Genomic DNA, 27468 nt, shown 5'->3' on the forward strand with positions numbered 1-27468 from the left:
TGCATTTTCCTGGCAAAACACTGACAGGGCCTGTATGGGTTTTCCTTCAGTTGTTTGTTTCCTACGTCATTAGCATTTCACATGCCCACAATAATTTTCTTCCTCTGAGAAATTGTATATTTTTTCCTGCCACCCTTTTAGACACAAAGTTTATTGAGTGGTTGAGGATTAGTCTGCTGTTCTCTCTCCAGACTGAAGTGCTGATGTTTGATCAACACGTAAGGAATTTTCTCCCACAGATGCCTACCCCTCTGCACCACCTGGGGATGAAGAGCAGGGGGCTGAGCAGCCCCCCTCACCTGGTGGCACATGGGGTGCTGGTCTTTAAGCTCAGCCCCAGAGACACACCGGTACAGGCTATAAATCTTGCTACTGGCTTATGTGGTTGAGGTTTTGGACATCATCATTGCTTTTGAAATGTGGATGTGCCCAAGAGAGCTGAACCTCACAGCTGTGGTGCTGGAGGCATTGCATTATAGTCAGCAATGGGAAGCCTGTGGCAAAGGCACTTTTGCATAGGAGCAGTATGGAAATGCAGGGAACGGCAGCAGGAGACGGTGTGCCGGGAGAGCCTCCCTCCACCATCCTTTCCCTGGGCTTCCTCCATCAGACCTCTTGCCCATGCAGCGGAGCAGCACCTCTGGGATGCTCCAGCTGCTGGCCAGAGGTCAGGGTGAGGGAGCTGAGCTCCATAACTTGTGGTCTCTGTCCCTTTGGAGGATCACAGAAGGTGCTGTGGGAGTGCCATGTGGCAATGGCTTTGGAGCCCCTAGTTTTATTTTTCAGGATTAGCAGATTTTGAAATTGTATCACGTGTCAACTTTGTTCTTCTTAGTAAATTCCTGTACAATGCTTTATGGCTTGTACACTAGTTGAAAATAATAATATTATTCTTACGGCTGCCATTAAAACTTCTAGAAATAAAAGCATCTCATAATGTACTCTGGAAATGGGAATCCTAAGCTGTAAGGTATGTATGTTTGTAATGATTAATCAGCTCAGCTCAATACATACCTGAATCATGTTTAATAATAGCATTGGCTGTGTGATTTCAGGTAATCTTTGTTGATGTATTCTGCAATACTGCAGTGATTTACAGCAACCTGTGGAGACCACCAAGCCAGCTCTGGCACCAGGCATGTTACAGAAACCACCTCAAAATCTTACAAGAAGCTGCTGTGGTCTCCCACAACAGGAGCTGGGTGGGCAGCCACAAGCTCGTACCATTGCTCCTGAGTTCACAGGCTCACCCTCTGGCTGTATTTATTCACTTCAACATCTTAACGCAATTACAAAGCTGATGTGTGTCCAGCCAGCTCAGTCCCTGGCAGCATTTGGTTCATCTTTAAAGGATGGTGAAGATATGTTTGATGCCTGTGCATGAAGCAACAGGGCCATCTAGAATAAAAGTCTATGTTACGTTTAATTCTGCAAAGTTGCTCTGCATTTGTGTGTCTACAGCAAGCACTTATGCTTGAATGTGGCCTGTGATTTTTTTTTCAGCTCCTGCAAATAGATCATCTTTACAGACCACAATAAAATGTTTGTGTAATGCTTAACTGTACATTAAGTAAAAACCTGCGTTAGAATATCCCTGTATTCTTTCTGTCGGGTAAATAAACGCATAAAGGCAAGTATCCCCATCACTCCCATTACCGCACACAGCACTTAATTACATTAGAAAAATGAGGCATTGTTCTGCCAACTTTTGTTTCCCTCCATTTGTGTTACTTACTGCTTATGAATCCTATGAAGCAATTACTTCTGAAATCCAGCTATCGTGGCACACATAGGTACTGCCAGGAGTCGATGCCTAGCACCAGTCTCCTGTGCTCGCAACTAGAGCGTTATTGGTTTGAGCCGGCTAATAGCATTTGGAGGTGTAGGTGTTATGTTGCCTGTTGAAGCATGACTTGTATTGCAGTAAAGCATCACGGTGTTTTTAAGCAGGCTAAAAGGGTTTTTCAGCTGTGGTCAATTATTGGACTGCTGCACCAACAGTGTGCAGGGTATATGGGCAGTAATAGGGGCCTGTATCATATTGACACCTCGCCCATGCCTTTGCAGACCAACTGAAGTAGTTAATATGTTTTGCAGTTCATACAGCTGTTCAGGACCATTGCAGATTTATAAATATATTGCAGAATCCCTTTTTGTACACTTTTGCTGTGCTGTATTGTGCATTGCTCCAGGGGGCGTCCATGTCTTTTCCCCTTAAGACTGAGCACTCAGACTGCAGCTTCACTGCTGCGTAAATTCGCACAACTGGACATGCTCCCCTCACTGCCCATCCAGGCAGCATGAGGGCAGGAGGCAACTCCAGCTACCACAGTTCAGCTCCAGACCAGGGCAACTATTTTACAGGGGGTTTGGGGGCAGGAGCCAAGGTTCAAAACTGCCTCAGCTCCTATGGAGAAATCTATATTTAGCCATAAAACCAGGAGGGGCATGGTTGGGAATCACGGCCTGAACGAGTGGGTTTCAGTATTATAGAAGATAAAACAAGAGGAAAATATTTTTGAATTTACTCTTTGTGTATTGAGGCCTTTTATGATTCATCAGTAAGTGAATATAAGCTAAGGGAGTGATTTGTTTCTAACAAGGTTATAAAATACTAGAGTCATTTGTGAGTTTATTGGAGTGCTGATTATAAACATTCCCTCATGCACACTCCTTTGTGTCAAATTAACATTCAAAATACAAATATTGTATCTTTGAATATTTCTGTAATCTCTTCCCAAGTATTTGAGCTCTTCAATGAGAGATGATTGACAGTGTCACATGAAAAGTAGCCAAGCGGTCTGTCACAGTTTTGGACATATTTTTCATTTCTTTGGCATTTGCTTTACTTATGCTGCTTCTTTGAATTGCCTGCTCCATGCTCTAGCATTTCTGGTTTTGATACAATGCATAATTGATGCTCATCTAGCTGCAAAGATTCAATTGTTGTGCATGTCACACTGCCTGCGTGCGGCTTCCCGGGATGTGCTCTGCGACCGGGTGGTGCCATTGCATGATGGGAGGAGTGACTGGTCGCACTGGGGCTGGGTGGCCTCGGCGTGGCTCCCCACAGCCTGCCAGGGGCGGTTCAGGCACACAGGTGGCACCAGGGGCATCCTGGGTCTCCCAAAGCCCTGCCCCAAGAGGCTGGACTTTGGCCTCACAAGCCTCAGGTATGATTAGAAAGGGAGCCCTGTTCATGTGCTTTCTATGATGCACTAATGCATTTTCTGTTGGTAATCATAAGGAATAGAAATGTAAAGAACAGGCATGGTCTGCCGCACATCAATCCCTTGGATCGCTGGTTTCGACCTGTCCCCTGTAGGCAGTTTCCCCAAAAGATGTGCTGTGTGTGGAAGGCATCCCAAGGCCAGGGCCCTCAGGGTGCTGATGGTTGGGACCGAGGAGCTTTGGGGAACATATCTTGGTTGAGCTTCTTTCTCGCCTCTATGGCTACAGAAGTGCCATTTCACCTCCTCCATGTCTGTACAGCAGGTGTATTTGTAATTTAATTGGACTGACCTTTTATTTTTATTTTACTATTTTGTTTTCCCCCCTTTCCACTAAAAGATTCCTCATATTGTCATTGTCAGTGCCCAAATTCCTTGTCTTTCCTGTCACTGTGTAACTTCATTTTACTAAGCAGAGAAAAATCCTGCAAGGGTCTTAGGCTAACATTATTATAGTGGCTGCCATTTAAAAAGTCAGTTTTTGCCTACAGGCAAAGTATTGTTATCAGAGTTCGTACCTATTTTGCATATATATGATTGCATCTTCCCTACCTCTCTGGGGTGGCAGGAGCAAATGCCGACTTCTTAATGCTGATCGTGGAATCCAAACTTAAAATAAGAGCTTACAGGAAAAGTAAGAACGAAATGGTGGGTAGCAGGTCTCTGTCAAACCCTTATTGTTTCTTCCCTTTTGGTTCAGTCATTTAGCTTGATTTAGGATCTTATTTTATTTGAGGGAGCAGCTGAAAGCAGCTTAATTTTTCCTCTCATTTTTCACTCTTCCTCAGTGACTTTTGCAGGGTTGTGGAATATGCTCCTTCTCATCTGGGCTTATTAGGTGGATACCCCTAAATTTATTTCATATTCAGTTAATGCAGATCAGGCCCTCCTCTACAGCAAACCTACTACACCTTTGGGCCTTTCCAAGTCATCTCAGCCACTTCTGCAAGGCTCAGGTCTGTTACTGTGCCCACCCCCTGAAGGTGCCATCCTGCTTGGGCCTACCTGCCCTCTGTGGCTGGGAGCTTCTTACCGCTTCTTTGTGGGCAGGGGATTTGGGCTTGTATTTTTTAAAAAAACAAATGTAACTTCTGGGAATAAGGGGAATTGCAGAAAGCCCAGGAAGCATGTACAATGCCATGAGCCTGAGATCTGGGCGAGTTTAAGCAAAAATAGCTGTGTAGAAGTCCTGCTGTTAATGAGCTGTCAGATCCTCCTGGATGTCATTGTGTCATACGGTGGCATGCTCATGCTTTCCCGTGGCTGGAAGAGGGCTTCTTCAGTACCGTTGTAGGATCGGCGTAATCAGATCCCTTTATTTAAGCAAAAATACAGACTTTCCTTATATCTTACACTAAGTTTTCTGTCACAGCCCACATCTGTTCTTTGCAGTCTGCCTACAGCATAAGAGTTTGCACATGGCTTTCCTTAATGGATTAAAAAGCTAATGATATAGAAAATGAAGAAAATATGTTTCTAAAAAATAAATAAAACCAAGCTGGCCATCTTGTGCAGTGGCAGCATATCTGCCAACAGCCATATGCCTGACTGAGCTACCCACATAATAAAATAGAAATGGATTTGTTTACAAAGCCAAAAGCCAAAGTACTTTGAGTTTAGGTGCCTGGAAGAAGGTTTCTGCCCATGTTGCTAACCCGCTGACACCCCGTGCGGCTGCACAGGGTGCATGCACTGGCCCTCTGCAGAGAGCTCGGAAAAACTGTTTCATTGCTGCCTGTCCAGCTCCTTGTGCTGGACAAATCCAGCTCTAGATGGCGTGGGAAGGGTGCAACATGGCTGGCTGATGTGCAGAGCAAAGAACAAATGTAAATGTGATACTAGTTTGATATTACATTGTATGTATTGTAATCAACATTTGTACATTAGATAAGTGCTACCAAGAGTAAATTTACAGTCTGTGCTATGCAGAGTCACTGCTTGGCAGTGAGATCTCTTCAAAAAGGTCACTGCGTTACAGCTTTTCTTCTTACTCAAGATGAAGCTGCGACAGGGTATGATTTCCACCTGGACTGTGGAGTGTTAATCGAGCAAATCCCATCAACATCAGTGGGAGATACTCTGTACATTCACTTGTGCATATTCCCACAGTACAAGAATATGTCTGCATAATGCAGAGATGCTTAAGATGTTTTCTTGTTTTCATGCAGATTCTTCTCTTTGACTGCCTTAAGGAATATCATGTGTTGCTGCACCTTAGGATTCCTGACTTAAAATATGTCTGATGGGGGGTTTTCATTCTTTTGGGCATATTTGTACTTAACAAGCTCTGAGAGATATTCATGCCGTGCAAAATCAGCCACCTATCTTAGCCAGACAGACCTTATTTAGTCACCCTTAGTTCCCTCTGTTGGCAATGGCATCTCATTTCATCAGCTCTGATTACTGGTTTATGTCCCTGAGCTCCCACCCTAGTCTGTGGGGAGAGGGAGCAAGGGAGGCACCTTAGGGTAGGGGTTGGGGACAGGAGCTTCTTCAGGGCTGGGCTGTGACGTGTGTTCAGCCCTCATATGAACAAGTAAGCTCCAGTGCAGTTTTTCTAAATGATCATGTCAGGATAGCTGGGTAACTATCACATGGGGTTTTTCAAAGAAAAAGCTGAGATATGTTTCTATTTTTTTGCTTGTCTGCATGTATTTTAAAGAATTTTAGAATTTCGGTCCATAAGCTGATAATAATGCCCTAAGAGATTGCTTTTCAACCATAGGCTTTTCCCTAACAGTACTATTTCTTAATAAGGCAAGGTGAATTCATATTTAAAAGAAATGCATTTGTTTTAATCTGAATAAGTGGGTGCAAACTGCCCCAACGTTACAGGAGTGCAGCATTTGGCCAATCTCCGAGCCATTTGGTGATCTGCAATAGAAATAACACTTGCGGTTTGTTTTCACTCACACTTACAACTTTATGCCCACTGCATCATTTCCCGGATATCTATACTAATAAAAGCTTCAATTTGGCCACAACTGATACTGCTGTAAAGTTTACATTACTGGATATGTATATTTCTCTGTTTATGCAGAATTTGCAATATCAGAATAAGCCCCCTTGCACCAGTTTCCCTGTATGCACTCAAGATGCATTGTACCAATGCAGGGATAACTGCATTTTTATTTGCTGATGCAAATAAAACCCTATACAAACACACCCCCCAGTTTGACATTTATCATACTTTGATGCGTGAGAGAACCTTCAGTGTTTCTCACTTAAACTGTACATTTAGAAGTGTTTTCATTTTATTACGTGTTCTGGTTTTATCTCTCCTTTTACCAGTTTTTCTGCTTTCCTGATGCCGTCATGGGAAGTAGTTTACGGCTTTCTCCTACTCTGTGTATCACCGAGTTGAGTTGAACACAACTAGCTTGTAGCCTGTCTGTCATGTTAATTATATACTATTAGAGACCATTAATCTGATGATTATTTACATGATAGATTTATAGTCTATCATGTCAATGTGTACTTGGGAAACTGTGATCTGAAGATCAGTGAAACACATCAGCAGGAGTTTGCATGTTTAATAAGTACTGTGTGCTATCCCGAGTGTGCCCAGCTCGCAGAGGGGGCTGGAAGCCAGGACCAAGTGTTGCCCTGACTTGGATCCCCACTCCAGGAACCTGCCTTCAGGCAGATGAAAATACACCCAGCATTTGGCTTTTAAGCAGTAGTTGTGGGATGCAGCTGCCACCCCATGCGCAGGTGCCTGGGCAGGGGAGGGGGCTGCCGGTGAGAGGGAAGGCTTTGCTTTTGGCAGCTCTTGCTCAAGGCCTGGTAGCTCTGGGTGCCGCTGTGTGACTGTGGCCGATGAACACTGGGACATCAGGAAGTCAGGGAGGGGGCACCCTGTGGCTCTGGTGGCCCTGGTGCTGAGGCTGGGGAACATGCCAGGCCTGTAAAATGAGTAAAAAGGCTTTATACCCATTTAAACTTGGTTTAAAGCTTTGCATGTTTTAAAAGCACTTGGCATATTCCAGTGGGATGTTTAATATGAGTATAATGATGTTTTAATTTTAATTTTTAATTTCACAAGAATAGATGCCAAGTTGATACTAGTTATTGCTGTTTGTATTGAGCTTTTCAGTGTGATATTGTCGATAGGATCATAGGACGGACATATTCCCGCTGTGTAGCAATGCAGGGAGCTGCTTCCAGGGAAGAGAAGAGAGTGGAGAAGAGGCCAGGAGTAATAAGAGATATTCAGGTTTAAGCAACATGATGGCATGAGGGAGGCTAATGCAGGGAACGGGCTGTGTGGCCGTGGGCCTGGATTCAGGGCTGTGTTACTTCAGTTCCACCAGGTTTTGACATTAAACTTGAATGTATCAAAACATTGAAATACATGACTATAGTGGAGTTGTGTGGGGATGCAATGTTTTTATTAACCTCTAGCTGTTCTAGGGGTTCATTAGCTTTCTCCAGACTCATTCTGTGTGTGTGTGTAATGGCTTGCACACGCAGAGGCAGCATGTGTTTCTTTTCCTGTACAGTTTTTGCATTTCCATGGAAGCCACTGGAGTTATTCCTTAATGAACTATTGCGAAGGAACAGTGAGACCTATCAGACTTTAGTCCACAAGAAGTTGTAATATAGCCTATTAAAAACAGGCACCTTCAGAGAAAGACTGATAGCATGTGAAGTTACTGTGCTAAAGTGTAGTGCATTTCTATAAATTGTCTTTATGCAGTTTCACAGATTAATATCTAAATCTAAAATAAAGCTCTGCAGGCGGGGTCCCTCTGGGGCTCTGCAGTCAGCAGATAGATGATGAACTCCATGAACTCCTTTGAACTTTCAGATTTTATTTTCCTTGTAAACCAAAAATTAAGCTGATGAAGACAGGCTCAGCAGACCCGTCTCATGTGTCTGAGGTTTAGCCTTCCCCTTAGGAAGTGGTGCAGTGGGGGAGTGTGCAGCCTGCAGCTGGGCTCTGGAGCAACACAGGAACTGCCGTTGCAGTCGGTAGGAAACTCCCTGCAATCTCATCCCTCGTCCCTCTGGGACTGTGCTTCTTTGTAATGGTCGTTTTAATATTGCAGTGTACTGACATGTACTGGAGGCACTGAACTTACGAGCTACCCTATAAATAATTTGGCATCTAATTCTGCATATTTTGAGCTTGAGGCCCCCTGAGATGATAAAAGAGTTTAAAGCCTGTTGTGTGGTTAGGCTAATTTAGCCTGAAAAAGAATACCTTTTCAAGGCCACAGATGTGTATTAGTAGTACATCACAAGAAGCCTTGGAGCTTGTTACCAGGAATGCATAGGCGCTTCCTCTAGCACCTATGTTTGCCAGCAGGTCCTGTGGCTTCTGTTTCCTAATTTCTTCCCTGATTTTCTAAATCCCATTCCCCAGAGAGCTTCCCCAGCTGGACAACAGTGACAGCCCCTTTGTGCTGTCAGCCCCTTGTCCGGGCTGCCCATCCCTTGGAAAACTCCGAATAACCAAACTGATTTGAATGAGTCTCATCCAAATGCAAATGCAAGGAAAACCAACAAAAATACACATGAATGCACATTGGGAACTCTCTGTATTTTTGTTGGTTTTCCTTACATAATTTCTAGAAAAATCCAAGTCCCTGTGTTATCATTTTTCATTAAAGTGATGCTTCTAATCACAGTGGACAGCTCTCATATCCCTTGAAGATTTATAATAGTAAAATTGTCATAAGGAAGAAGCAGGAATGCAAGATTTTATTAAACAATCTTCAGTTCATAAAAGACATCAGTGTTGTGCCATTCTAGAGTATATAAATATATTTCAAAGCAGAATCACATTTCAGCAGAGAGATAAAGCACAAAAGAATGAGAGTAACGGATACCAACATAAAATATTAAACCATCCAAGAAGGGGTGTAGGTGTATGTTTATCCACAGGGGCAAGTCAGGGGCTGTAAGCAAGGAAAGATATTTGGCAATATATCAGTAGAGCCATGAGCACAGATATCCATGGCAGTTTGTGTGTGTGTTTTGTGGTGGCGGAGGGGTTTGGCATGGTTTCTCGCAGTGCGGAGCTGGACGTTTCTGCACAGCCGCATGAAATGCTGCGGGAACATGACGGGTGTCTTTAGTCTGGCTGTCGTCAAAAGGAGATATGAGCTCTACCTGGATAAATAAGTATAAATAGTTTTCTTTCTGATATGTGACCAGATTATTTTCCAGTTGATTTCCAGCCAAGGTCCCAAGTGGGCCACAGATCAAAAAAAGATAAGGGTCAGTTACAAGGTTGAGCTCATTCAGCGTTGCCATAGTAACTGACCTCCAGCATCCCTAGGAGGATGGCACCCAGCTCCCCAGGTGACATTTCTGCTGCCACACCATCAATCCACTGCCTTTCACCACCCGGACCATGCTGCAGAGCAGCTCCATGCTGCTGGCCCACACTGGGGCAGGAGCGCAGGGTCCCCTTGCCCTGCAGCTGCCCCACTGACAAGGGAGGGGCTTGGCTATGTCTTCTGGGATTAATTACAATAACATAATGAAGCGATGTGGTCCAAATGGTTTGTATAGCAGGTCGGGGGCTTAAACAGCAATGGCGATGAAGAAATGTCATCTATTCAGCAGATGTCATCTTCATCCGATGTGAGCATCTGCAGATTTGCCATCCCCTTGTAGTAGTCTCATCATGTTCTCAGACCTTGGATTTTCATCCGTTGCTGGATTGTTTTTAATGAAAACCAGTGATGAAGTGGAGCCAGCCAGGGGAGGGGTTGAAGTGGTTCTCTGCAAGCTTTGTTTTGGAGGGGGTGTTCATCACTGTTATCCTACTCTGGTCCTAGCCCCTTGCTCCTTCACAGCCACATGGAAAAATTACTGGGGAAGCTCCTGCTTTTTTTATAATTTTTTTCCCTTTGCTTACTTATTTACTGGGAAATGAATTGCATAAACAGAATGGTTCCATGCAGTTTTCATTTTATTTCCCTGTGTTCATTCCAATTTCTATTTATTTCTACTATAATTAGAGCACATGGCCCATTTAATTCTACCAGATTTATGATATAATGGACAAGAGAAGGTTCTCTGTGAATGCAGTATATGAATGCTTTGTTACACTGAATTACAGTATTTCAAAGTTCATTAATAGTGCAGTTAACTCATGGATGTGTTAACGGAGTACAGGAAAGATATTCCCCTGTATTGGCTTAATTTGCTGAAGTAGAGTAGAAATATACTGGTCTGGGAAGCTGTAGCATGGGACATACGTATTGTCAGAGGCGAGCATCAGATTGTCTTACACGATCTCTCAAATTAGGACTATTGTGGTTATTCCATAAGGGAAAATTTTGTTTTATTAAATCGAGTTGAAGAGAGAAGTTTTAACTAACAGTAAAGATAACGTTGCCTTGATTTTTATTGTTCAAATCTCCTATTTGTTATTGGTGTGATAACGGGTTGGTACATGATGGTGTTAATGTGTACTTTTATATTGCCATTAATATAGTTACAATTAGAAATACAGCTGATACAGTATATTGGTTTAATACAACATTATTAATTATATCTCATCCTCACCAGGAGGCTGCTAGTGTTGGTCCTTTTAGAGGCTTAGAGACTCATTGTTATATGTATTAAATGCACATTGCTGCAGCAGAAATAGCTTTATGGAGAAGCATATTCCCACTCTAAAATGGGCAGAATGATAGTATAAGTGCTACAAGGACCCTACCAACATATTTAAAACTATCCTGCAAATGCGTTCGAACTTGGGAACAATGAGCACCGTGCTTTGCCACTGCAGTTCAGCTGGGTCTGTGCAACTCACTAATCCTCACTAACAGGCAGTAAATTACGTACCTCCAAATTTATACAAATGCCTGCCTTTGACATCAGTGGGCACCACCCAGGTTTCACCTTCAGGATTCAGATAATCAGCTCTCATTCCTACCAGCTTCCCTCAAGACTAGTATGGAAATAAGTATGTGTCTGCCAGGGATCAAATGCTTTTGGAGACAAAAGTAGGTACTGAAAACATTACAGGATACTATCATCTCCCCATGATACTTTTACACAAAGCGCTCTGTTCCTCTTTTGGCCTGACATAGTTTCAGCCTGACAGAATCCAGCAGGCCTGCTTGTTTTGAAAAAGAGCACATCCTATTATTTTTTTGAGAAATGGAGTGTAAAATTAATGCTTATTATTTTGAGCTCAGAAAAAAAAAACGCAAGAAACCCAAGATTCTTGTTTGCTGTGCATTGCTTGTTTAGTCCTGTAATTAGCTGATCCCCACACAGATATGCTTATGGAGAAATGGAAGAAGATGTAGCACAGCAAGCTGTAAAAATCTGCATTTTATTTTACAGATGAGAGGGGCTGCTTGAGTTATGTAGGTCTCATAGATGCTTGCCATGTTTTTAAAAATGGAGGGGGGGGGGATAAAAATGGGAGAAATTATTATATGGTTTGTGTTGCTAGTGCCCAGCTTTACATGTTTGACTGGAGCATTGGCTGTCACACTGCATTGTCAAAAAGCCGCCTTGCATACACCTATATGATCTTATATAATTCAAGGAAGTTATTTTCCAAAGGTGACTGAGTATCCCTATACATGTGCCGTGTTTCTGTGTAAAATAATACGCTGTAAAATGCCATAGAGGAGAGAGTGATTATAGCAGCAATTCTATCTATATCTTTGGGCATTTTCATATTTTGAATACACAAGCATGAAAAGAGGAACGTTTGTCATGCTAACCATGGTACTTTTTTCCCCCTTTTTTCTTACTGGATGGTTTTATAGACACAAGAAACATATAATGGACTCCTGTGGGAGTGGAATAAAAACCCCCACCGGTGAGGAGAAGGCCTTATAATTCAGAAGTGGATTTGCAAATCAAAAGGTCTTGCCTCGAGTGGGATAAATTTCCAGATCTGCAGGAACCCATTATGTTATACTATTTTTCATTCGAATTTTAGTTTGTTTGTTATGGGTTTAACTATTTAAAATACTGCAGGGATCAACCAAGAAAATACACAATCTCTGTTAGCTAATTAAACATGCCAAGCTTGTAAGAATACACTTCAACTGAAATGCTGAGCGTTGGGTTTTTTTGGTGTGGTAGTTTGGTTTTTTTTTTTAATTTTCCTGAAATTATAGGTATTTAGGCTGCAAAAGGAGCAGTTGTCTAATCAGCAGTATGTGTCTGTCCGTATTTATGAACACATGTGCTCACACAGGACCATAGACTGTACCTGAATCACTGTTTTCCAAATATCCAGTGTGTGAAGGGTAGAAAATTAGTATAAAACATGGTTTCTCTGATTTATTTGTAGAAGGAATTCATTCCATTCCCCCCACTACCTGCTTTGTCCTCTCCAGGTTTATTGCAGCATTTGGTTGCTATGTACAATAGCTGTGTGGCTGGGCGTGCTCAGGATGCTCAGCCCAAGGCATGTAATCCTTCCCCATCTTTCTGCCCCTCTGGAGCAGATGGCAAAGATTGCATAAAGCCAAAACTTTTCAGGAAAGGGTCTGATGGGAGAAGCCAGCCTTACACTACAGTGGGGAGAGAGGGTCAGGTTTTGAGACCCACCCATCAGAGAGGGCGATGTGTCCCTCTGTGGTGGCTGCCCAAACAGAAAATTGCAAACCTCGTTGCGTCCCAGAGATATCCCAGTCCCTTGTTATGGCTGCCCATGGAATGTGTGGAGCTGCTGCCATGGATCCTCCAACATTTCATCTTTCTGTTCCTGACTCTTTCCTCCCTTCCCAACCTGCCCGTTTACTTCTCCCCATCCTGCCTCCCCTCTCCCCACCACAGCATCTGTGCCAGTGCTTGCTATCAGCGACCTGCTCTTGCCCTGCATGCCACCGCTGCTGTGCAGGGCAAAGCTCCCATTGCCACACAGGTTTCCAGAGGCCACCCAGCCTTGGGGCTGCAAAAGGCTCTGCATGGAGATTTTAAATTTTTTTTAATTATTATTTTTCACACTGCATGGGGGGCCCTTCAAGGCCTGTGTACTCTGGGAATTGCCTCCAGCTGCAAATGTGCCAAGGTGCAAACGTGTGAGAGGCACCCATGCACCTGGGCACAGGCTGTGCCCGGTGCCCTGCACAGAGCCCCGCTGCTTCCCTGCACTGGCACCTACCTCCCTTTGGGATACTGAGAGTACCAAAGGCCTTATAGAAAACAATAATTTCCCTCTAAATAGCCCTTTTGAAGATGTAAAAAGCTAATTTAAAGCAATTGCAAGAAAAGACCATGCTTCTGAAGTCTTGCATTATTTGCAAGATGCAAATGCATTTGGCAAGAGATTAATTCATGGTATAATGTAGTAATTTCTTAGGTGTCTTGGAACTAAAAATATAAGTTGGTGAGATTTGAAGATATAAAAATAGTCAAATGTACCTCAAAAGACAGAATTTCCTTAGTTTTTAAAATATGTTTTCAGGAGATGTTCGCATGTGCTACCACAGTGAAGAAAAGACACACTTTCAGGAAGCATTTACAAAAATAAACAGCAAAATTATTAAACCTTAGGTGTTTTCTGATTTATTTAAACTGTACATTATGTTGCCTAAATTTCTACGACTCCCTCCTTCACTTCAGGAACACTAAAGGATTGTTCCATTTTATGTGTGGAAATTGCTTTAATATGGCTTCAGTACCTCAAAAAACCAAAGGCCTAGCTGCACCCAAACCTACAAATGTCAGTAAACAGAGAAACATATCATCTTACAAATGTGGTAGGCTTGAAATTATTACAATAGTAATAATTATTATTTCCCTATGAGTTCAGCTAGGACAAAGGGGCATTTAAAATGAACCCTGAGTATTCAGTGCTTAAGATATATGATGTGGAAATTACACTTTCAAATGGAATTTAAATACCTGCAATGGTCTCTTCAACTTAGAAAAAGCCAAGAGATATAAAATTAAGACTGACACTGCTCTGGGCTCCTGCTATTCTCTGATAGTTTCTTCCTCTCCTGGATATTTGCAGTGTAATCTGAGGTGAAATTGGCATTTCAGCCCACTTTGTGTTGTTGGTTGAATTCACACTGTTAAATTAATTTTAAATGCTGTTTGACTATTTAATAATCTATACCCAGCGCAGGGATGCTCTCCCTTTGTGGTAGGATGTGAGGTGAAGCAGTGCGGTGTTGTCACGAGCCTGGGAGCAGGTGCGTGGGTTCCCGATGGGTTGACCCCAGCACCGCTTTCATCACAACTGAAAATCAATGCCCCTAAACATGACTGGGGGCTGTACACCTGAACACCTTGCACGAGCAGCTTGGCCTGCTTTTCTGATGAGACTGGAGCTGCAGAAATGTCTGTGGGTCCTTGAAGTCGTGTGCACCGGCTCAGGCATTTCTCACTGACGGCTGCATCCTGGATGCTAATCTGCTGTGTCACTAACAAGTTGTATCATTTGAACCTTGCAGAGGAAGGCATCAATCATGAGTGCAAGCTGTGTAACCAGATGTTTGACTCTCCGGCAAAGCTCCTGTGTCACCTGATTGAGCACAGCTTTGAGGGGATGGGAGGCACATTCAAATGCCCTGTTTGTTTCACAGGTAAGACAGGGAGGCCAAGACAAGCCTCAGTGTGCATGGCTTGATCAAGAAATGACACTTGGATTTGTAAAATACTGTATTTCTTTTCTGAGAGAAAGAAATATTGTGCTTGGCAATGTTCAAAATATCTTCTTTCTGAAACTGGGGCTCCCTCTGAAGAGCAGCACTGCCACATGCAGCAGGCTCTGCATTGACCCCCACAATTTGAAGCCTTTTAAATTGTAGCTTGTGGCTCAAAGGTACGATGCATTTCCAAGTGTGGGAGTTACAAGGTATGGACCTGCTATTGCAAGCCCTTATTCACCTGAGCAAGGACCCTTTAAAGGCCAGGTAGCTTATAGTCCACTCACGGTGGTGAGGCTCATGTGAGTAAAGGTTTGAGAACACCAAATCTTACAACTGTATAGTTTTGCTAGCTGCTTTCTCAGAGTTTTTTTAAGGCCAGTTTGCTTATGGTGGCATATTTCTAACTCCTGTCTGAGGGCTTGCTAGGTATTCCTTCCCTGTATTTAATTTTAAGCTGTTTCATCAGTGCAAATGATCTTGGGTGATCTTGCTTAAAGGATATGCAGGATGCATGTTAAGGGCTGCTTTTATATGCTCCTCAAAACACAATTTAACATCTATGTTTCCAAGCTGCTTGAGATGAAGATCACATAGGGTGACTGTGGACCTGTTGTCAGTAAAGGGGCATGGCAGCACCTGTGATTCCTTTAACTTTGGCGGGAATACGGCAAACCCTCACTTCTTAGGGTTTGGCCCACAACTTGACAACCTGCTTTTTGTGTGAGCTTGAAGGTAATTTATCCTTTCCTGAAATGTGCTGTAAATTAACTCTATGAGTACATGTGTTTCATTCCGCTGAACAAGCTATTTTCACATACCGATGATCATTCATATAAAATGAGACAAAAATTAAATGAGATGTATTTTTAACCAGCTAAAGCCTGGGGTTCAATATGTTTCACTTCTAAATTTCATTTGATAAAGTCAGAATAACTGTCAATTCAAAATCATAATGCAGAAGCTGTGATAATTGTGATATTAAACCATAATCTTTCTTTTTTTTAAAATACTGAATGGACAACCCGTTTAAAAGGTCTAAAAATTGTGACAAGGCTGCCCTTTCAGATTCACGTGTCTGCCAGAAATATGGTGCAGAAGCCATCAAGGCTTCTCCTGGCCCAGTTGTCCTGCATTAAAAATGCATCCGATGTACCTGCCATGAATTCAGGGCTCCCTGCAGGAGCAGCAACGTCCTTTTCTTTGGTCTCATGATTGAGTTCTTCCAGTTATCCATGGACAGTGTTAGCCTTATGTGAAATATCAAAAATCCATACAAGATTTAGACTCTGTTAGAAGTAAGGTGACTCTCAGCCTGGAGACTCTAAATTGACTACTTGTAAAGAAATTCTGCTGAACCAAGTGTATCAGCACTTCTCTGGCAGATATCCTTGGACTTCTCAGTGTCTTTGCAGTTGTAAAAGTGTAGTTCAAGACAAGATGCCTTCTGTGAAGCAATCTTAACTAATCGTACTGTGTTTCAGTTTTTGTACAGGCAAACAAACTGCAGCAGCACATCTTTGCAGTCCACGGGCAGGAAGATAAAATTTATGACTGTTCCCAGTGCCCACAGAAGTTCTTCTTTCAAACAGAGCTTCAGGTATGTTTATGATAGGAGTAGTAAAAGCAAAGCTAAAGCTGTTGATTTTTCTGTACAACCATCACCCTCGTGCAGCATTTAGAAAAGGTGCATACCCTCAGTATGGTCTCTTCCACCCTTAAACATTCTCTCAGTCTCTTCCTGCCTCCCCGGTGCTATCAGGACAAAGGGGTCTCTGAGCATGGCTGGAATAAATAAAAAAGACAAGCCAGATATGATGATTCTTTACGAGTATTTCTCTTGACAGTAGTGTTGCTACATCTTGACATGTCTACGCCAAACACCTTGTAAATAATTACTTTTTCTCTATTAATAATTTAGGCACTGATTAACATACAAAGACTAAGCAAATGGCAGGCTGCCCCCTCCCCTCCCTCACTATTAAGTCAGAAGTAAAGGAATTTTCCCTACAAAGGTATGAGACCAAAGCGTGGATGCAGCTGAACACAATGCTTAATTAGAGGCTTCACCAAGGCACTTGCACATTAATAAGCTTCAGGTTTTGCAAACCAGGCATTACATGCCAGTTTCCCTGGTGGGCACTGGGGGTCACAGACACAACCATTTTAGGCCCTGCAAAGCCGATGCTTGGCCCACACTCATTCCCAGGTGCAGCCAGCCTTTTGGAGGGGCCAGACCCTGACCTAGGCATGCTGCTGCAGCCACTCTTGGGGCCCTGGCCCCAGGGGCCACCTTGGAGCCATGCTGGTGGGGCTGGGGTTTAAATCACAGTGAATCTTTGGTGCTAAACCCACATAGGTGCTGAAGCCTCAATGGCATGTGTGTCTGATACTTTGTGGGAAATGGATCACTAGAGCTTACCCTCCCAAAGAGCTCGCAGGGAGGTGCCTGGACTGGATGTCCTCCTCAGGTATATCTTACCTGTGTAGCACAGTCACCAAAATACTGCTAATGTCCCCTGGCAAATGCTGTCTTTTTATAGAATGGTACCGTATGCCTCATTTAAATCTATTAGTTTTATCAATGCTGTTTTACTTAAACTTTGGAGGGTTTTTATTTATCTTGCTGAATTCCCAGGCTGCTGCCTCTTGTGTCGTGCTGTCATACTGTAGAAGGATTGTTGATCTTTTCACTTTGTTGATTTTATTTTTTTTTCTCCCAGGGGACTCTCCTCTTTCCCTTGTTCTAGCAACCTCATTTGCATAAGTGTACAAAAGTTTTAACTATACCTTGTTAATATTTTAATAAAGTCAGCAGATTTTGGATTTGTGTGTGCTCACTATGAACGTTTCATGAAGGCAGCAGTAGCTTACAAGGATGGCTCTGATTTTTCCTCCGTTTTTCTTTTAAAGTGGTGTTTGGTCAAAATGCCAACACAATTAGAATGGGCACACTAGCTTCCTAGGTCACTGCATTAACCTTTAAAATCAGATGCTCAAATAAAGAGAACCTTGTTAAATTATAGTCTTAACAGCAGCCTGTTTTTTGCAATTAACAGTTTTAATTACATAGTGTTTCAATTCTGAAGTGTTGTGCATTGCAAAATTGCTGCAAATAGCAGCTTTAATCAGATAAATTATGATTATAATGTTCCGGTTTTTATGCAGAATTTGTATGCATTTAAAATTTCTGTGCTCATAATAACTACACGAGTAGTTTTGAATGGTGTTGGCTGAATGAAAATTCAATACTTAACTGCACAGTTTTAGTCCATATTTCAGTGGTGACTCAGAAATTTGTGTTTACTTGATGCCAGGGATTTTACTAATTCAAATACCTGAGCCAAGGAGGACACAAAATGTGTGTATAAATCAGTTAGAAATGCTCAAGACTATTGAACTAGTCTGCCTTGGCATGATTATCTCGTCAGTTTCTGATGCGTAAGCTGCCTGCTCTAAATTCCTCAACTGTTGGGTTTTGTTGAGTAATGAAGATTTAATATTATTTTAGTGAACCAGTTGTTCAGCTGGTAGCTAGGGTTAAATCTGCATGAACCTTTCAGTCTCTTAACTGTGCAATTGTTCTTATGTGGGCAAATCACCATCCATCAAGGAGTTCTGCTTGATGAATTCAATTTTTCAGTTCTGATCTTGCTTTCCCATTGGCATAAAATAACTGGTGTCAAAATCTGAACCTACACTTTGTTTTACTTCTTTGTACATTTAAGTGAAACCACTGAAAATACTTTTTAAAAAATTGAGCATTCAACTATTTCAAGAAGAAATTCAGAGTGGGGTGCTTACAGAAAAGCAAGAAAAACAAGGAGAGTAGGGAAAATGACAGGCAGCACAGGGAAAATGTAACTTTTAAAGATGTCATGGAGTGGCATGAATTAACTCCACTGATTTGTGAACATTTCTTTAAACAGTTAGGGTAAACACCAAGTAAGCCCAGAAGAGCACATGTATGCTATGTGATGAGAAATGTTGCCACTGTAAACACACTTTTAGGGCTTGGTGCATATACTGCTTCAGCAGCGTAATGCTCTGGAAGCAATCAAACTCTCTTTTCCCTTCTGAACTAGTAGTTGTAGTTTAATATAGATTTATGCTTTGAAGCTTGTACCATCTGATGGAGGCATAAAACCAAGGCATAAAAAATCTCCGAAGAGCCCATTTTCTAAATGGTGGATATTCTGGTGTGAATCTGGAGCGATGTGTCAGTGAGGTTACCTTGATGATATTGCCACAAGAAAAGAAAACAATGTTATTTAACTGCTTATCTCATTGGAAATAAGGAAAGAAAACATGGCAAGGTTAAGTATGAAACACAAAAAAACATGTATGTGTGATAGCCCCACGTACCCTTAGGGCAGAAGAGGAAATGCTGGCAGGTCCGCGTTTTTCACATCTTCAGTTTGTCAGAGTGACAGCTATGAATACAATGAAAATCTCCTGGAAAAAAGTAAATTTATAGCTAATGTACAGAACACCAAGGCTATGGTATTTCATTCCTCCTGCTGAAACATGCTTACTGAAACAGGGGTAGAGGTGGAGGTTTGGGCGGTTCCTCACATGTAGGGCAGAAGGAACACTTTCAAACAGAGCCCGTCTCTAGGACCCATGTTAGGAGCTACTGGCCACCACTGGCATGCCTGCTTCTCACAGGCAGCTGGAGCCACAGCAGCACACAGGGCATCCAGACATGGGAGATGAACTATCTCTTTGGCAACTGAAATTTTGGTCTTTACTATTTAAAGCCTAGCAGGTAGCCCTGCCAACACCGAAGATGGGTCAGAAATTATGACATGTAATGGGTGCTGAGAGTTATATTCGTGGTGTTATTCATAGCTGAGAAATACACCTCCTCAACTGCTTGCATCAAGAATTATATTAGGCAAATTGTGACTGAGCAGTGATTTTCAGAGGAAACTTACGGAGGATTTTCAGAGGTACTCCTTTGCCTCACTGCTTTTTCCATGGAGCCATCACAAAACCAATGAAATATTTGTATTTAAAGGATCAATTCCTGCTGTTTGCTTGGATACTGTTAATCATACTGTTGCCTCCTAAATATTACAATTGATGAAAACTAAGGTGAGGGATATAATAAACAATGCGCGAATAATCCAGGCACCAAGGGAGCAGGATACCTGCCAGGTCTTTCCTAGCACAGGTGTTCAGGTGTTTTATTGCCTGCTATGAATAAAGGGCTTTCTTTCCTGTTCAGATTTGGAGATATGTCAAAAAATTAAGGGAGTTTCACCAGAGGAATTTGCTGTCATTTTAAGTGCCCAGTTTCTTCAAATGCATACTTATCAAAAGAAGAGTGGCTACTATGGCTCGTTGGCTAACACTGTGGTCTGTCTCCCTCCTCATTTTATTTTATGTGAAAAGCTGGCAATTTTCAGATATCCATAAACAGGCATGAGCTGCTGCACAGAAATTGCACTCATTATATTAATAATGATTTACCATTAACATCCTCCAGGGGCTTGATTTGGTCCACATCAAAGTCCTTGGGATTCTTTCTGCTGATTACAGCAGATCAAGCTCTAAGCAGGTTTTCTCTTTTTTTATGTCTGCTTTTCATGTCAGCTCAATGTTAGATGTGTCTCCTGTAGAGGGCTGCATCCTGCCTAGGTGAGTGGGGCACCGCAGCAAGCCACCACAGTCTGATGTTGCTCAATGGGGGATGTTAAGATGCTGCTCCATACCTGTGGTGGCTTCCCTGGGGGTAGAGCAAGGAGGAGCAACATCTCCAGCTCCTCATGCCAGTGGTCCTTGGGGCCATCTGGGTACAACAGTGTCCCCTAAAGCACATGGGGAGAACGAGAGCCTGATAGCTTGTGTATGACCCACCTGCACCCAGGTGAGTCTACAAGGCTACATCTAAGGGCTTGGTTTACCTCCAGTGGTCAAAGCACTGAAGAAAGACTTAAGCAATTTTGGGTCTGTACTCAGCTATTCAAAATCTTTTAGTGGTTAATGTCTCCAGCTCATACTTGAAAAATGAGCTTTATCTACTTCCTGGGGCATCAAGAAAGCTTACTTAAATAGGAGCAAAATTTTTCTTCCAAACAGCCCTATGTGCTTGCAACAGTGAAATAATCTCAGTGCTTCTGGGCTCCAGTGTCCACACAGTGAGAGAAAAGCAAATCCACTGTATTTTGATGAGGTTGCAGAAAATATTTTTCCCTAGGGGACTATGTGGATGGCAGGAGGAATGGGACCTGAAATGTGGCTCTATCTCAAGGCAGTACTTTCACTTAACATAACTTTTGCTGTTTTTCAGAACTTATGTGTGACTTGGATGTTAAACACCAGGAGCTTCTTGCTGGAAACAAACCACAAGCTCTTTCTAAGTTTCATGTGAAGCACCCACAAAATTATGTGTAGAATTAATTTTCTGCAAGTAAAATTTATTTTTTCTTTTAAACAGGATTTATATGTCTGCATTTTGGTTGTTGATAGGCACTTAAGAGTGTTATCTACCTTTCCCCACCACCACACATTTATTTTTTTTTCTAATGTTGGTCCTCCTTTAAAATCTGAAAATGACCTAGTCAGTTATCCTAGCAGATTTGGCTAGCATTTCTTAAAAAATGTTGCTATGGTGCTTGGAGTATTGTTAAATTTTAATTATTCGTAGCTACAAAGCTAATAAATTACAAGAATACCAAAATCTATTCCAGCCATATTGCTGGGTTTCATTCAGACACAGTCAGATAATTATAACTAACAATAATTAAAAATTAAAAATGCTGTAGGCACATACCCATCACGTTGAGTCTGTCTGCCTGAACGTTCTTTATGGACTGCAAAACCACAAGTTTTATCTCTGATCTGTTGTCACAGTAGGGAAGAGTTTTACCTATTAGGTCTCTGTTTTTCAATATGTGTGTTTAAATTGAGTGGAGGAGGAGTGTATGGCTGCTTAAAAATCTGGTGTTAGGAACAGGGTCTCACAAGGACCAAAGCTAAGAAACACCATTGCGGACTATGGGGGGCTGTCACTGGGATCTGCAGCAGCTGTAGTTGAGGTTGTTTCTGGGTGATGCTGGAGTTTTCCTGGGCCTGACATCCACAGAAGTTAATGCTACATGTAAGAGCAAGGGCTGTTCCTGCTCATGCACCTCTGTGCGATTTGTTGGCACCTTCTTCCCTAGTGCAGAATGAGGTGTTTCCTGCATCTGGGGCTGGGGATGCTGTGGAACAGCCACAAAATCCAGACCATATGGCCTCTTTGCGTGGCCAATTCTGTTGAAACAGAGGATGGTGCAGAAATCTTTAATTGCCCTGTGTTTGGCATAGTGACAAGGTGTAGCATTTTTTCATTTGGAAAGATGATTCTGATCAATATAGTGCTGCATCTTTATCATCACTGAGGTCTCTTCAGTGAGTCACAGAAAGACTTACCTGAGATGAAGCTTGGAAATGTCTGGCGCTGGACTAGCGTGTCCCATAACAAAAAACTTTCCTCCATTGCTGACACCACTAACGCCATTCTGTGGCTGGGCCTGGCTAACAAATTGTACACAACTTCACATTAACGTGGGCAGAAAACCCAGCAGCGCTGCAGAATGGGAAGGGGGTGGAAAGAAGGGAGCCAGGTGAAAGGCATTGTTTCAGTCATTAACGCACTTAAGCGCACCCAAGTGTCAACATGTGTGATCAAGTGTAAGGAGGCATGTCATTCCAATGTGGCAGCGCTGGCACATGGAAGGGGCTTCCTACAGCAGAGATGGCACTTGGATCCAGTGCTCAGGCTGCCCAGCTAAACCCATCATTGCCTGTCATCTATGCCCTATGGCAAGGGTCCAACCAACTTTTGTGTAGGCACCATGCCATCCCAACAGATGGGCAGGAGTGTTAGCTGCCAAGAGACAATGTATATGCATCAATTGTGTTTACTGAAAGCACAATTCCTAGCTGGAAATGTCCAAATGTCTATTTACTCTGAGATAAGAGGCCATTAGTTAATGGATATGGAAATGCAGCCTAGCTTTGGACTAATTACTTTATATACATTTCAAAACAATGCAGACATGCAAATGTAAGGTGTGCTCGTTATTGGGAGCCCAGTAAAAGATCTGTCATGACACACAGAGTCCCTCTTAACATTGACTTGAAGTGGCAAGGTACTGCTTGCCTTTGAGTACTAGAGGCCAAATTTTGTAGGAGATGCACATAACTATACAAATTGCTGGCATGATATATTATGACGTGCAAGGAGCCAACCTTTTACACTTGCCGGGTTTCCTTTGCACACAGATGTCTAAGCTCGCCTCTCTTGGTGGAAACCATTTTTACCTGTGTGGGTAAATGACAGTGATATGTTAATCCAGCCCAAAGCTAAACCAGTTTACACATCTCACCAAAGAGGTTTGTTTTCCTTGTGACAGAAAGAGAGACAATCATATAATGTACTTTTATATTTGACAACATTGTTGCCCACCAAAAAGAGTAATTTGTGGACACATCCAGAGAGGAGTCTGTATGCAGAGATTAAAGGGTGTTTCCTTCCCCTACTTCTTATGCTTATTCAATTAAAACTTGTTACTGTTTTGAAAGATGTGCTTTAAAGACCTTTCTGAATATACAATTTGGTATTCATAAAGATCTAGGCATACTATACATAAATAAATAAAGCAGGAATGTTTTACTTCCAGATATATTAATGCATTCCCATCTTCTTGGAAACAGGGCACACAGGCTGTGTTAAACATCCATCCTCAACCAAAAGGAGGAAGCACAGGAGAAGAAATGAGAAATGGATTTTCTTTCAGAAAGACCAGATTGCACTTTCTGGTCTGGCAATAACAATTACAAATGACATTTAGAGAGAAATTAAGGATGAGAAATGCAAGTTGGCATTTCAGCAGTGCCAGTCAGTAACATTGCATCAGAGCTCACATGAGAGATGAGAAAAAGTTTAGGGATGGAAAATTAATTTTGTTATGTCAACAGTTAACACATACCTTTTCTTCATTCTTTACCACACTGTCACAAATTACCCCTGTGATAGTATTTAGCAGCTCCTCAGATGAATGAAATAGCACTTCGAAAGCCTTATTTCTGGAGTCAAACACTCCTGTTTGTGTTTTGCTCTGTTTTGTTGAGCAATGAATGATAGAAAGAGGTTCAAAGTGACCAGGGAGAGAGAAAATAAGCTCTTGAGTGTGTGGTAGCAACAATATTCTGTGTGGCTTCTCTCTGCAGATATCTCTGGGTTGTATAACTGTGAATGAATTAAGCTTACCAGCACTTTTTCTGAGGTTGTTTTTTCCTGTTTTACAAATTTGGAAAGGCAGAGGTTGAACAATATACCTGGATCCATGCAGGAAAACTTTAGAGGAGCCAGACGTAAAGCCTTGGAAGCCTCAGACCTTTTATTCAGAAGGTCTTCATACATTCACAAGATGAAATTCCTGTCCTCATAGGAAGGTGGTAAAAAGCCCCATTTCCTACTGCTCTGTGTCAAGCCACAGAGCAAAGGGGCTGTAAGCTGTAGGTCAGCAAGCAGGGCCATTGACACAGCTGGCTATGCAGGGACAGTGTCCTCAGGGACAGCAGATCCAGACACCACTGCTCGGCCCTGCTGGGCTTGGTAGCACACTCCTTTCTAAGCAGGACATAGTCCTTAAACTAGAAACAGAACATTTTTGTAACATGTAGGCAAATAAAAAAATTTTCATTTTGTTTTCTCACCAAAAAGTCTTGTCACAATTTCGTTTTGCTGGTGGGAAGAGATCTCTAATACAGTTCCTTTGATTTTCTTCTGCTGTAGTAGCTGCTGTAGTTTGGGGTCCAAGTGCGGAGTCGCTCCATTTCCTCCTATAAGTGTCGCTAGCATCCAAAGGAACTGACTTCAGTTTTCACAGGAAGGCAGATGCTGCACTGGAAAGGGCAGAGCATAAGCATTATTTAAGGAAAATAGTGGAGCTTGATCAGCCTCTGTTTTAAAGGGCTCATCAAAGGCGGTGTACAGCATCCTTTTAAAAAGTTCAGTCTTTTCATTCGCTTGCTGCTAGAGCAAAACAGGATGCTTGTCCAGACATAACAATATATGCCTGAGCGTTTTGACAAGAAATGTCTAGATCATTAAATATAATAGGTCTCAGCTGCAGTTTTGATCACTGAAGCATGCACACAATTCATCACAGCAAATTAGGTATGTCTTTGTAACTTATCTTTCTGCAATTTGCTGGCACATTTAGAGAACTGGAACTTGTATGTGCTGGAGAAGCCATTTCAGGTAAAATATTCTGTGTTTATTGTTGGAGAACAAGAATTCACTAATAACAAAAACATGGAGCAGCATATGTTTCTGCTCCTGCATCTTGCAGAACCAGCAGTAGTACCAGCAGAGATCCCCAGCCACATTAATTATTTATATATTTTAGTGAATTTCTTGTCTGCAGTAAAAGAGATATAAGCTTCAACATCAGACTGTTTGCACCAAATTCTATCCTACAGCCCATTCAGAAAACCTGAGGCAGCTGTGGTTCTCAATCATTACACAGCCCATTTATCTGATTGGAGTTTTGTCCTCTCTGCCTTGCTGAAATGTAACTTGTTCTTTAAAAGTGTAGTTTGACCTTTGGAAAGAAAAGGCATTTGCTATTTTAATTTTCTTTTTTTGAGAGAGAGAACTCAAACCTGCTTAAATGGAAATTGGCATTCAAAAGCAGCATAGTTATTGAAAAGCATTTACTCTATTACTACAAGTGAACAGACGCTAGTGGGCTTGAAAATTACCTTTCTGTGGATTCATCAGTTTCAGTCACTAGTTAGCCTCTGAACAGATGGATATATTTGTAACAGTTAAGATGAATATATACCCTGGATTTTTACATTTATCTTAAGAGCAGTGCTATCTTAGCTGCTGACTAGAAGGTTTTGGTGTGCTTTATTTGTTTTATTTTTCTGAAAGAGGCTATGGTTGTTTCTAATTACAGAGATTCCTTACATCACAGAAAGTGCCTCAGCTTTCAGAAACGTGAATGATACAAAGCAACTGTGTAAGAAAAATGGCATAAAAGAATCCCCTAGTATGGTTGCTGCAGAAAAAAATTAACATCTCGGCCTAAACCTAGATTAGACCCCCATGGACTGAGAAAATAATTTTCAATAACCAGATATTTTTAACTCTGTGTATGAAGGTAGTAATCACAGTTGCCTGTATTTGCATCTAGGGCCTGCCACAGCCTAATTGCTTGTCTCTTTTTTCCCCCCAAAATTTAACGCTGCTGGTTAACAGAGCAATGCATTAAGCACTCCAACTCCAAAATAGAAAGAAATACTGCCCTAGCCTCTACCATGTGGCATCTTCAGGTTTCGGGGATTTCGTTTAAATCTGAGATTTATGTCCAGGAGAAATAAATTATTAGATTGTAAAAGCAGCTGGGGAGGGAGTAAATATAGTCTCTTTTGTTCTCTATATCATTTCCCCAAGAAGATAATAAATGTATGGCAAGCACCTTGTGTTTTCTCAGTCATACAAATGTTGTGTGTGTGTGTTGTATTTCAGACGTGAAGCCTGAATTCCAGACAGGAAATCCTGGAGTGATACTGTACTGCTGTTGCATACTACTGTGGTGCTGGCAGAGCCCCCATCACTTTTACTGTTAGAAGGAATTTGAAAAATAGTTTCATGGAGAAATTTAAAAGGCCTTGGGTGTACCTCTGATTTGCTAAGTAAGAGATTTAGGGTGTGATCCTAGGGTTTATCTCCTCAGCCACTGAAAGGCAGCAGGAGCAGCAGTTCCAGCCCTGGCTGCTAGACTGGGCTGAGGATGGGGGTCATGCCCTGCGGCTCAACCCCAAAGGCTAGTGTTCCCAGGGTGATTTTAAAGAGCATGCGAGAGATTCCTGCAAACTCTCTTCACTGCCTTACCTGTTCTTATTGCTCTGCAAGGTCAGATACCTGGAGCAAGTGTGGTGAGTAGTTAGGGAAAAATGGGGCCTGATAAGAACAAAAGGAGAAGGAATAGTTAGAAAGTCAGTTGGTAACTTGCCTTTCTGTAGCTGGGCTTGTGTATAGGGTTGTCATTGCCTGCACATCCGTGCTTTTGTCAGGAAGGTTGTCGGTGTTTTCAGCCCAGCCTTCTTTCAGGGGCCAGCAGCACTGGAGCAGCCTTGCTGGTCGATCTTTCTGAAGTTGCTTTCAGAGAAGTATATTCAGTCATACACTAATGTTTGCAAAAGTAATACTCTGCTTTAACATCATATTTTGAGAGTATATATCTCCCTTTGATCAGAGAGGAAAGGAAGAAAGGTAAAATGATTTAGAATACAGCTTGTTTCCAGATTATGCCTTTTCTGTAGTTTCTGCTTATGTTATATGAAAATGGGACAAGAATGTTTGATGCACAGGCTGGGTCTACATATGCAGTGACCTGACTTGTGCAGTAAATGCTAATGGACAGATTGCTAATGCTCTTTTCTTTCTTCATGTTTCACGTTAACAGAATAACTTGCAATATACTAAACTGTGCATCCTTCATGAGGTGATGGGCTTTGTTGGAAAAATCTAGATGATAGGGATAAGTCTGTATATGGGATCATATAAGACTGCTGATGGGATCAGTGTAGCGACAGCTCATAGCTTTGTGTAAGGTCAGCTTGGGTTCAGCAAGGGTCTGTCA

The 27468-nt window shown here is 42.1% G+C and overlaps 1 protein-coding gene across 4 annotated transcripts in view; it reads left to right on the forward strand.

Annotated features, from left to right (window-relative positions):
- Window positions 1–27468, forward strand: part of ZNF423 (zinc finger protein 423) — a 234598-nt gene that overhangs the window by 195990 nt on the left and 11140 nt on the right. For all 4 annotated transcript variants that reach the window (XM_064459426.1, XM_064459429.1, XM_064459427.1 and 1 more), the window contains 2 exons: window positions 14624–14755; window positions 16303–16418. In XM_064459426.1, the coding sequence (XP_064315496.1) occupies window positions 14624–14755; window positions 16303–16418 (248 nt within the window). The remainder of the gene's footprint in view (window positions 1–14623; window positions 14756–16302; window positions 16419–27468) is intronic.

Source organism: Phalacrocorax carbo, chromosome 8 (assembly GCF_963921805.1).
Source record: "Phalacrocorax carbo chromosome 8, bPhaCar2.1, whole genome shotgun sequence".
Lineage (NCBI taxonomy): Eukaryota > Metazoa > Chordata > Aves > Suliformes > Phalacrocoracidae > Phalacrocorax > Phalacrocorax carbo.